The sequence below is a fragment of the Triticum dicoccoides genome, chromosome 7A, assembly GCF_002162155.2.
Source record: "Triticum dicoccoides isolate Atlit2015 ecotype Zavitan chromosome 7A, WEW_v2.0, whole genome shotgun sequence".
In the NCBI taxonomy this organism is placed as follows: Eukaryota; Viridiplantae; Streptophyta; class Magnoliopsida; order Poales; family Poaceae; genus Triticum; species Triticum dicoccoides.
In genome coordinates, this window is record NC_041392.1 from 64,039,257 (window position 1) to 64,050,948 (window position 11,692).

Sequence of the window (11,692 nt, forward strand, 5' to 3'; positions counted from 1 at the left end):
TGCATAATAGAAGTTGCTATCATAAGGGGCAATATAACGTGACTTTTTTTGCATTAAGAGATTGTGCATGCAAATCATAAAACACAATCTCTGCTTCCCTCTGCGAAGGGCCTATCATTTATTTTTATGTATTTACTTTTTATACAAGAGTCAAAGCACTTTCCTCTATTCCTTTTTATTTTCTCTTAGGCAAGCATCATGTGGTGTGGAAAGATCTAGGCAGATATACCCAGTTGGATATGAGTGATCATGGGTTATTATTATTGACATCACCCTTGAGGTGAATAAGTTAGGAGGCGAAACTATAAGCCCCTATCTTTCTATGTGTTCGGTTGAAACTTTTTGCTCCATATATATGTTATGAGTGTTAGCAATCATAGAAGACTAAATGATGGTTGAGTATGTGGACTTGCCAAAAGGATCCGATACGAGACCTTTCCTGAAAATATGATAAATTGTAATTGCAAAGTTGACTAAGTATATAGTTTGTTAGTTTTCAAGAAAGTTTATGCTTTATACTTTGATGTTGTGATCAATTGTTACTTGCTCATGAGAAGTTTTATGATAAAGTTTATTGTCGTTATAATAATAATCATGATGCTACTATGTCTGTATTTTGTTTTTATCAATACCTCTCTCTCTCTCAACATGTGTTTAAGACGTAGCTAGGTTTGACATCTCTAGGTCATTAGTTGGAAGCTATAGGCAGGTAGCTCCTTTACTTTGTGTAGATATGCGTTGTGCAGTTCCGTCATATCAGAGAAAGAAGAAATCGCCCTGGAATTCTATTCCTGTGTCTTCGGTGTGCTCGTGTCTGTTATGTTCACCGTTTGTTCCATCTTTTTTGTTCTTGGGCTAAAAGCCTAACACGTGTAGACCTCACCCCCATAGTTTTCTTTTGGCTTTCTTTATCCTTGACGCTGGCGGTTGTGCTCGTAAAATGGCTGAATGTGTTTTCCCTCTCAGTACAGTTGATATGGTTTCAGATATTGAAATGACAATGGCGTGCTGTAAAATAATGACAGTGATGTCTTTTTCCGATAAAGATGAAGTGACGTAAAACTGATGATATACTAAATCTTACATTTGTTCACGACTGCAGAACAATAAGATGAGTATTTTTTCTGTTGCCTATACAAAAGCTTTGACCTTTTATATGTGCTCATTGTATTTGTATCCTCTCGACGCTTCATTTAAAGAAAAAAAATTCACCCTTTGTCGAAAAGAACAATAAAATGAGACGTATTGATCTCGTAACTTTCTTTTAAGTCAGGCGCATATTGATATTTGTCTTGATAGCTTTGCCACATGCTTGCTTTCACAGATTCTGATAGCCAATTCCATCAACTACCCACTACTACGGTTTTTGTTAAATTAATTACACTCGGTTTCTATATTGCAAATTTACAAATTGTGTGTGCCTATAGATTTGGAATTAACAACAGAGAGTGATTTTTCTACACCCCAATTCAGTGCACCCAGACAAGAAAACTTAGCAAACCATTTTAAAAACATCTGAAACTTTGTGGAAATGACTATGAACAAATGTTCGAAGTGCTTGAAAAGTTTTATGGTCAAATGACATCCGAGGAGCATTGTACAAAAGAACAAAATTACAAATTTTGCTCAATTGATCACCAAACTTTGCAAGCACTTCTAACATTTTTTCATGGTCATTCCCACAAAGTTTAAGATTTTTTTCTAAATGGTTTGCTATATTTTCTTGCATGGGTGTAGCGTGAGTGCACCGAGCTGGGGTTCAGCCGGTGACGGATCTAGGAATTGAACTTACCCGAGGTGAAACATTCAAATTCTAAAAAAAATTAACGTAAAAATGCAAGTCTATTTAATCAAAACTGAGGATGACATCCTTTGAATTGAACTTACCTTTGGATGCTACTGCACGAGGTGCACCTAGATGAGTTCACTGAGGATGACATCCTATGAAAGCACACGGAATCTGGGCACTACTCCGCGGCCTCCGCTTACAAGGCACAGTTTTTGGGTTTGGTCCTCTCTCCCATGGACCAAATGGTTTGGAAGGCTTGGGCCCCACCGAAAGTCCAGTTCTTAGCTTGGCTCGCGCTTCAGGATAGGATCTGGACTGCTGACAGATTGGAGATGCTGAGTATAGCCTAACTGTGGCCCTTTCCCCTTGTGCCGACGGGTGCAGAAATGTGGCCCTCATCTTTTTTTCAAATGCCGATTCACTCCCAGGCTTTGGAACATGGCTATTCAGAAATTTTGCATCCACAACATGGAAAGGTCCACATGGCACTTGTTCGACTGCGTTCAGGCCTGGTGGGCGAGCACATGCACCACGGGCACCACCGACATGAAAGCAAAGGCATCGATTACCATGCTAGTGTCATGAGTCATCTGGAATGAGCGCAACACAAGAGTGTTCAGGCAAAAGAGCGCACCTCCGCAAATCTTGCTCAGCATCATTAAAGATGAGGCAAACCTTTGGATCAAAGCCGGGGCAAAGAAACTAGGTTCTTTTTATTGCGAGAATAATTGTCATGCGGTAACTTGGGTGTGTGGTGTAACAAACTCTCTCTCCTCCTTATTTAATATAAGAGGCAAATCTTTTGCCTCTGTTTAAAAAAATATTAAAAGAATAAAATTGAAATACAAAACTAGGTACACTCAAATATTAATAAGTTAACTAATGGTTTAAAATAGTTTAATTAAGGTTCTTCATAATCAGGTGATGTAACAACCAAAAATCAAAAAATACAACATAATTGGCTCTGATGCTCGGCCACCTTCGTCTCGCAGTCTGGCTCTGCATCGATGCGTGTAGCATTCAGAGTAGCCCTTTTGGGTCAATGTGCTGGTGTGAATACCGGCAGGTGGCTGCCGGTCAGCAAACATGAATGCTTGTACGAATCCATCTCGTCTCGTTCAGTCACGTCCGCTCTTACCGTCATGAATATGACATAGAGAGCGGAGCGAGGGTGGTGTGGACGGCGCGGAGTTGTGCTTAAATAGGTCTGGCCAGGCGAATGGACAGGAAGCCAGCTTCAATGCGGCGCCAGATTAGGCTCCTCGGTCGCTTTGTCGGCATTGAAGTGGCACTGCCCACTCGTCCTGTCGCGTCGCTTTCACCGGCATCAATGCCATCTGTAGTCACATCTGCTCTGGAGCGGCCTGACTGGTATGAATGTGCGGTGACCGCTTCGTGTGGAAAGAGTTTTCGGGTGTGACATGACGAAGTGTGTCCGGACAGCTCAATCCGGAGATTTATAGATGACTTAAGGGTCCGTGTCGAAGACGACCTACGTTATTTGATTTGGACAACAACTAGGCCGTTTTCCACTAAGTTTTCATCCAAAATTAACCGTTCTTTCTCTCACGCTGTTTCTATACTCTCCAAAAGAATCAGCTACTGCAGGACAAGGCGAACGAACTAACACATATGGGGCGCAGAATACGGCTACCTGGGCGGCTGCCCACACCTGCCCCTACCGTGGTGCCGCCCCTAGTTTCAATCACTACTTTCCCTTGACGAGACTAAGAAAAGTCACCAATACAATGTGATTTATCTACTGAACGCCACCTTATTCATAAAAAAGTTTACACAAAAAATGAACGGAACTATTATATGTGGTGCAAATTTAATCAGCTCATCACTACTTTAACTAATGTATGTTATGTCGTTTTCGTAAGGTGCAAGCACTTATATAAAGCCAACATGTGTTCTGTTTCAGAAAACTCTATTAAGAACTCATTAGAGACCAGCCTAGCTAGAGCACAGTTATGTTCTGGACCACCCCAAAGGCGGTGAGGTTCTTGGTGTTCTTGGCCATCTTTCTCTTCGTGGAACCAACGACAGATGGCAGGGAAGCCCAGCCTGCCGTGCCGGGGGTCATGTTGTTCGGGGACTCGCTGGTCGGTGTGGGTAACAACGATTATCTAGCCACCTTGGTGAAAGCAAACATGGCTCCCTATGGCAGGGACTTCAAGGACCATATCGCTACAGGGAGGTTTGGAAATGGAAAGCTGCTTAGCGATATCATAGGTTGGTCAAAACCTTATTCGATCTTGTTTGTACAAATGGATTTGTTTGACATTTTACATGAATTCTTACCAGTGTTATGGCATGCATATCTCGTGTTACAACTTGCATGGTACACTGCAGGTGAGAAACTAGGGTTTAATGGCTCTCCTCCTGCATATCTTAGCCCACAGGCATCAGGACAGAATCTTTTGATTGGAGCAAACTTCGCATCAGCTGGATCAGGCTACTACGACCCCACAGCACGTATCTATGTAAGTACCATCCATCGGTGGCTTATCATCGCACTTTAACTATAATGGGAAGCTGTGTATACAGAAATATATACATGTTGCATCCATCACGTACTCCCTCCGTACTGAAATATAAGAGCGTTAGTGATCTAAACACTTTTATATTTCTTTACAGAGGAAGTAGTTATGTCTTACTGAATTGTGTGTGGCAGCATGTAATACCTTTATCCCGACAACTGGAGTATCTCAAAGAGTACCAATCGAAGCTACGCGTGGTGGCTGGGAATGACCATGCTCAATCCATCATCTCAGACTCACTCTATATTATTAGCGCTGGATCAAATGACTTCGGCTTCAACTACTACATCAACCCTTTGCTCTTCTTGACACAGAATGCTGATCAGTTCTCTGATCGCCTCGTTGGCATCTTTAACAACACCGTGACGGTGAGCAAGAGCAAACCTGCAGCTTCCTCATTAATCAACCAGGATCAGATGATTAATACTATGTAATATTTTTAACTTGTACTAATTGTAGCAACTTCATGCTATGGGAGCACGACGTGTTGGTGTTTTTTCATTAGCTCCGTTGGGCTGCGCCCCCTTGGCGATCACGGTGTTTGGCCTTGGGAGAAACAGGTGTGTGCCAAGGCTCAACGATGATGCACAAAGGTTTAATGGGAAGTTGAGTGCAGCTGTTGACTCGCTGTCGAACCGGTACCATGATCTTAAGGTTGCTGTGCTGGACATCTACACACCATGGCACAGCCTTGCCACCTCCCCTGTGTCACATGGTAGGATACATAGGCTACTAATCCTTGCCTCCTTGGAATGGTGCCATGGTGGCCATGATGCATATTTATTTTCTTGTGGCATCAGCCTTGCTCGTTCTGTGCATTGATTCGAACTGAAAATGTGTGGGTTTATGTTGTCAGGGTTCGCTGAGGCAAGGCACGGATGTTGTGCTACAGGATTAGTGGAGTTCACAGTGTTCCTTTGTAATTCTTTGTCCATCGGGACATGTCCGAACGCGACGACATACGTGCATTGGGATTCCATTCACCCGTCGGAGGCAGCGAACAGAGTGATCGTAGATTCTCTCGGTGAGGGGATCAACAAGCTGGTTATGTAAAACACTGGACCTAGTACAGTGATGTACGTACCAGTTAGTATTAAGTTTCGTATGATACGCCCAAAATAAACTGTAGATTCTCTCGTGTTGAGGCCATAAAATAATATGTAAGTTACCTATGAGTCGCTAGGTATCTGCTACAGCTCTGTGTATTACTTTCTCCGTTCTAAAATATAGTGCTTCCTCTATTTCCGTACTTCAACCTGCATCATAAATTTAACAAACGAGACCGACTGCGGCGGGAGCAAAAGTTATACCATCGAATTCGTATTCAAAAGAAGTTTTTAATTATATTTATTTTTTCTAGCCGCACTCGGTCTTGTTGGTTAAATTTATGGTCAAAGTTGGATCTCGAGAAACGCTGGCGCACTATATTTTGGAATGGAGGGAGTATATATGAGTATTTGCTTGCCAGTGACAAACATATTTGAGGTGGTTGAAATAAAATAAACACCAAATATTGCCCGTGCAGCTAAATTTTTTCAGTTCAGTTGTTCTTGTACAGAGAGAGCGGAAGCGTCCGTGTCAGAGACCGCGCGTCCCTAGCGATTGGCGTTGTGGGTGAAGAAGATGCGGACGCTTGACGGGTGTGGGGTGGTCACCCACACTGAAAGAAAGTGACTTTAGAGGGACATTCAGGACGATGACGATCCCATGGAAGGGATGGCGGGAGGCTTTGGCAGCATCGTCGACTATAGGTTACAACAGCGGGTAGTTCTGTTTTTTAACACAGTGCAATTATAGATGCTCACATATAAACACATATACTTATTCCTATGAACGCATGCATGCACCATCTAGCCCTGTGAGCACCTGTGACGTACTGAGTCGGCATAACATCTGAAGATTGTCGTTGTCGTACAACACACTCATATTAGAACACGGGCTCGAATGGTCTCACATGGAAGGTTAAAGTTTCGTTAAGAATTAAAATCTTCATATTTGTACACAAGGAAGTGATTTTAACAAAGAATAACTTGATAAAGCGAAGATAAGTCGGTAGTTCATGATGTTGTTTTTGTGATCAGAATGAAACCATAAAACACTTGCTTCTCGATTGTCCTCTAGCCAAACTACTTTGGCGCACGATACATATAGTCTTCAACGTTAGCCCTCCAATTAGTATCGATATGTTATTTGGGACGTGGCTAACCGGAGTGAAATCAGATATTGCGGGACATATTCAGATAGGGCTATGCGCGCTACTTTGGGCTATATGAAACTGTAGAAATGATATCATCTTTAACATGAAAATTTTCATCAACTTTTTGTAGGTTATATGCAGAGCCACTGCTTGGATCCATACATAGTCGTTAATCACCCATGCGGACTCCAGAGAGCTTTTGCCTATTGGGTGCAACCAATGTAAGACGGTTTGCATGACGATCCAATAATAGGATATGTGTTTAGTCATCTTGGTCTATTTTTCGCTGGCTGTGGCAGTTTTTGTTTTATCTTTGTTCGTTTTATGCTCCTTTTATGAGCCTTTACCGAACTTAAGACTTCGGTTTGGATCTTCAGTTAAATAAAATGACTGCATGCATCATTTTAATGCAGAGACAAAGGATGTCCTCCTTTTCACTTTTTTCTTTTGAAGGGCTATCCCTATTCGTTCTAAAGCTACAAGAGCAATTTTTACATGCTGCCACGGTGCCGATTGTTCACTTGGACCTCAAGGTCAAGAGGCGCGGGTCTGGACTGGATTATTCCTATCTAGAGATTTTGGTGCCTGCGGGATTGCTATGACTGATCATGAACGGAGTGTCGGTCCAAGCTTCCTCATCGAGGGGCGAAGGTACTCTCTCCGTCTCAAAATAAAAGCATCTCCAACGGCTGCATAAAAATTTGGCGCCCAATAAAAGTTATAGCGTGCCACTTTAGCATTTTTAGTGTGCTGGGACCAACATCGCTTTTGCAGACGCCTAAAAACACGCGCACAAAAAGCACACAGTGCAAATTGTGAAGCGCGCGCAATCCGGAGCCCAAAATATGCTGCGCGCGATAGCGTTTTTCAACGCGCGTCCAAAAACTTTTAGCGCTACAGCATCTGCTGGAGCTGCGCGGCGCCCAATAAAACAAAATTTTAGCACGCGGAGGTCTTTTTGGGCGCCTGTTGGAGATGCTCTAAGTGACTCAACTTTGTATTAATTTTATACAAAGTTGAGTCACTTATTTTGGGACGGAGGAAGTAATTTTTTTTCTTGTTCTGAACTCTGAACTTCTTGCATGCTGTGCTGGACCAATAATGTGTGCACGCTGGTTCGGATTCCCTTGGAAAGCATTGCCATGTCGCATGGTTGTGCTGGTGACCTGGTGTGTCTGGGCAAGCTTGCAGTGGCAAGCATCAGTCTTCCAATAGCTCAAGTAGTACGTGAATAAAAATGGGCAAGTGGTAGCTGGCAGCACAATGCACTGGAATTGTCAAACGACACTAGTAGAAAAAGGCCTGTAGTCCTGGTTCATAAGGGCTTTTAGTCCCGGTTCTTGAACCGGGACTAAAGGGTCGGTACTAATGCCCTGACCCTTTAATCTCGGTTCAAATCAGAACCGAGACTAAAGGCCCTCCACGTAGCCGGTCCACCTTTAGTCCCGGTTGGTAACACCAACCGGTACTAAAGGAAATTTTCTGATTTTTTGTTTTGAAATTTTATTATTTTCAAATTTCTGAATTATTTTAACTTGTAATCTCTAATCACTGCTCAATTTAATCTCTAATCACCCCTCATCATTTCAAATCATCTAACTTTCCGGACGGTCACCCATCCTCCCACTCCCCCAGCCTGAGCACGCTTAACTTCCGGGTTCTATTCTCCCTCGTTTTCAAGTCTGCACTCGTTATTTTCCTGACAATAGTAAGATGTCAATCCTATTAACCCTCAGGAGTTTAGCTTGAGCATGAAGTCACACATTTCACTGTTTGAGTTTGAAACTATTGTTCTAAAAAACAATATTTTTTAGTAACACTAATATTTCTTGAATAAGTAGTTTGACCATTGTTTGACCATAGTTTGACCAGATTTGACCAAAATTCAAAAAAACTGAAATAATTATTTAATAACACTAATATTCTTGAATAATTATTTAGTAACACTAATACTTCTTGAATAAGTAGTTTGACCATAGTTTGACCAGATTTAATGAAAATTTAAAAAAACTGAAATTTGAGCATAACTTTTTTTTCTTTTGGAATTTGAGGATTCTACAAATTTACAAACAGGCCGTAGGCGGTCTTCATCGGATGTAACTTTTCGAGTAGATGATTTTTCATATAAAAAACTTTTTAATCCGAGTTCGTATGCAAAAGTTATGCCCATTTTACAAATTCCAGAGAGAGTTTGTAAATAAAGTCGAAATTCATATTTGTAAATTTTCCCAACAACTAGACCACATATCACATGGGAAACTTATTTTATTTTATTCTTTTGACATTTCCATCATTTTCTTTTGTTTTTTCTAAAACTGAAAAGGCGGTCCACGGGAGGGGGGGAGTTTGAAAATGGGACCTTTAGTACCGGTTCGTGCCATGAACCGGTACTAATGCCTCAAAGCCCATTAGTCCCGGTTGGTGGCACCAACCGGGACTAAAGGTCTAACCTTTAGTACTGGTTGGTGCCACCAACCGGGACTAATGGGCATAGTCCCGGTTCGTGGCACGAACCGGGACTAAAGGGCCCAGGGGAACCGGGACTAATGCCTTAGTCGCACGAACCGGGATAAATGCACCCATTGGTCCCGGTTCTGAACTGAACCGGGACTAATGGGCTTACTCGGCCTGGACCAAAGCCCCCTTTTCTACTAGTGCGATGGCATCAACGATGACCCACTCCGGCGTTTTGGGTGGATGTAGAATGTCTGGCGCATCGATGCGGCAACATGTCTATACAAAACAACATACAGATCCATGTCTATGATTGCAGATCTATGGAGATTCATGTCAATCTTTTTTCTAGAGAAAAGACTAAGGCCGCACCTGAGAAAGGCCTGAACCTAGTCCGACTTTTAATTAACAAAGGTATCAACTGGCCAGGATTACAAGGGCAGTGATATTGCAACAGGAAAAAAAGTGAGAGAACGGCGCAAGATACTAGGTGGTGGGGTAGCTTACAACCAAACGGCAAAACAAGCAGAAGGAGAATAGAGGAAGGAGTCACCAACATCGGAGGGCAGCCTCGAAGCCCACTCCACGAAGACCAAAGTACGGTCGGCATACCATCTGTCTGCCACCAAAGAGGGTCATTACCCTCTTGCCCTGGCTCGAAGCGTGCCGAACCGTCAAAAGGCAAAGCGCTCACCACAAGATCGGATGAACAATGCCGTCCGAGTTGGCAAGGTGGCGGAGACTGGAGCGCCGCAAGCATACACATAGCTCGGACCGCCACAGCCTGACCGCACAAGCACAAGCAGAAACACGGAACCATACGACAAAGACCTGCATAAAAGATCATATCACTAGCGAAGACGAAGAAGAGCATGAGATGCCATCAGTCGTTCCAGTCCCTGCAGCAGAGTACCCACCTCACACCTGCGTCCCCCGGACAACGCCTCAAGAAGGGTAGCGACGAGGCAACGCCGCCGCCGTCCACAAGGGGAACATATTTTTCACTAATAGCAGGGTGCGAAGGTAGGAGGTAGGATGGGACCTTGACGAGGCCTCAAAGGAGGGAACCTGCGCCAAAGGAGTCGCTAATGTGGTGGCCTCCGCCGCTAGGCGAGGATTTCCCCCGGTCGCCCTCCACAACACCTGACTCCCAGGCCGAAGAGATCCTGTAAATGAGATTTGAGATTCAACACACTTGTATTAGCTCAGAGGCCGGGTATACATACACTTGCAAAACCACAGCCGTGGCTAGAACAGGCCGTGGGCACAACTGATCGCGGTGACCATCGAATCAACACCAGCGTGCACGCACACAATCTATTTTGTGCTGACGACCCCCGCAGTTGTGACGTTGTCGGAGGAGACGCAAAGACCGGAGCGGAATTCCTAGACGACACCAACCAGCAGCCCCTTGGTCATCATGTCGGTGAACTTCTGTCACGTGGGACATGCAGTATGCGGGTGTAGCCGAGCGCGACACGCTGACAAACAAAGTGAATGTCGAGTTCGACGGAGAGAAGAGGGGTATAAGGTGAGTTTTGACTGGTCAGGCGGATGTCCAAACTCCCACAAAATTCCCCCTGGTTTCCCGTTTGGTTTATGGGAAAACGGAAGCACGTACGCGCCGCCGAACCAATACAGGTCCATGTTGAATGGAAAAATGCATCTAGACAGCTCGGTCCAGACGTTTGTGTGCTATTGATGGGTCCAAGTTGGAGCGCAAACTTTGTTTTTTCTTTGCACGTAGCACGTCGGATGACATTTGGCCCCCAAAACTTGCAAGCACCTAAAACATTTGGTCATAATCAAACCTGCAAAGTATGAGATTTTTGTTATTTGTTTTGCTAAATTTTCGACCATGGGTGTAGCACGGGTACAATGTCCCTAGCTGTAGAAAAAACACTATTTTTATATTAACTAGCAAAAAAAATGCCCATGCGTTGCAACGGGAGAAACAAATGTCATACATCCCTATCCCAATAATAGGCAAAATGAGATTAATCATCCAGTTAGTTCTCTTCTAAACCTAAAGGATGTTAAGAAAAATAAGCAAAAGAGTGAGAGGAAAAACATAATAAATTACCTACCATGTGGCCATTTAATCATTTAGTCAATCACATTTTCTACATGTCTTATTCATGTTAGTTCCTCTGCTGCAACTGCTATTGTTAAGCAAATTCAAATAGCATAGGACAATGACAATACCTACATTAGTAGGATGCATATATAACAATGAGTTTTAAACTTTACTTTCATCCTTCCTGACAACTTGGATAATGCTATTGCTATTAGCACATTGATTAGCTATGTCCGCTGAGATTGAAAATTTGGGCGCGAACACACGTAGTATTAGGCATATGAATTTTTGTATCTGTTAATATATAAAGTGGGTAAAAAAGATATGAATTTTTTTAAGATAAAGTATAATAGAGGACAATAAACAATACCTAAGTTAGCAGGTCATAGGATAACCTGAACCAAGGATAATAAATAATAATGCACTTAGCAATAAGGTTTGAACACCCCCCAAAAAGCAATAAGTTTTAAACCTTGCTTTCCATCCATGCTCACAGAATGTCATAATGGCGGTGTATGACATAACACAAACTTTGGTCAGCTCTAACCACCGAGACATAAAGTTTGGGACTCAAAGATGTATTATTCAGTAGATCAAAATATTAAGAGTGGTGGACTGTTTGTGGAAAAAAA

The 11,692-nt window shown here is 42.9% G+C and overlaps 1 protein-coding gene across 1 annotated transcript; it reads left to right on the top strand.

Annotated features, from left to right (window-relative positions):
• Positions 1 to 3,743: 3,743 nt before the first annotated feature.
• LOC119332442 (GDSL esterase/lipase APG-like) lies at positions 3,744 to 5,639 on the top strand. The gene is made up of 5 exons (XM_037605630.1): positions 3,744 to 4,024; positions 4,145 to 4,275; positions 4,467 to 4,700; positions 4,792 to 5,047; positions 5,189 to 5,639. The coding sequence occupies exons 1-5, from the start codon at positions 3,763 to 3,765 to the stop codon at positions 5,383 to 5,385; spliced, it is 1,080 nt and encodes a 359-aa protein (XP_037461527.1). The 5' UTR covers positions 3,744 to 3,762; the 3' UTR covers positions 5,386 to 5,639.
• The last annotated feature ends 6,053 nt before the right edge of the window (positions 5,640 to 11,692 follow it).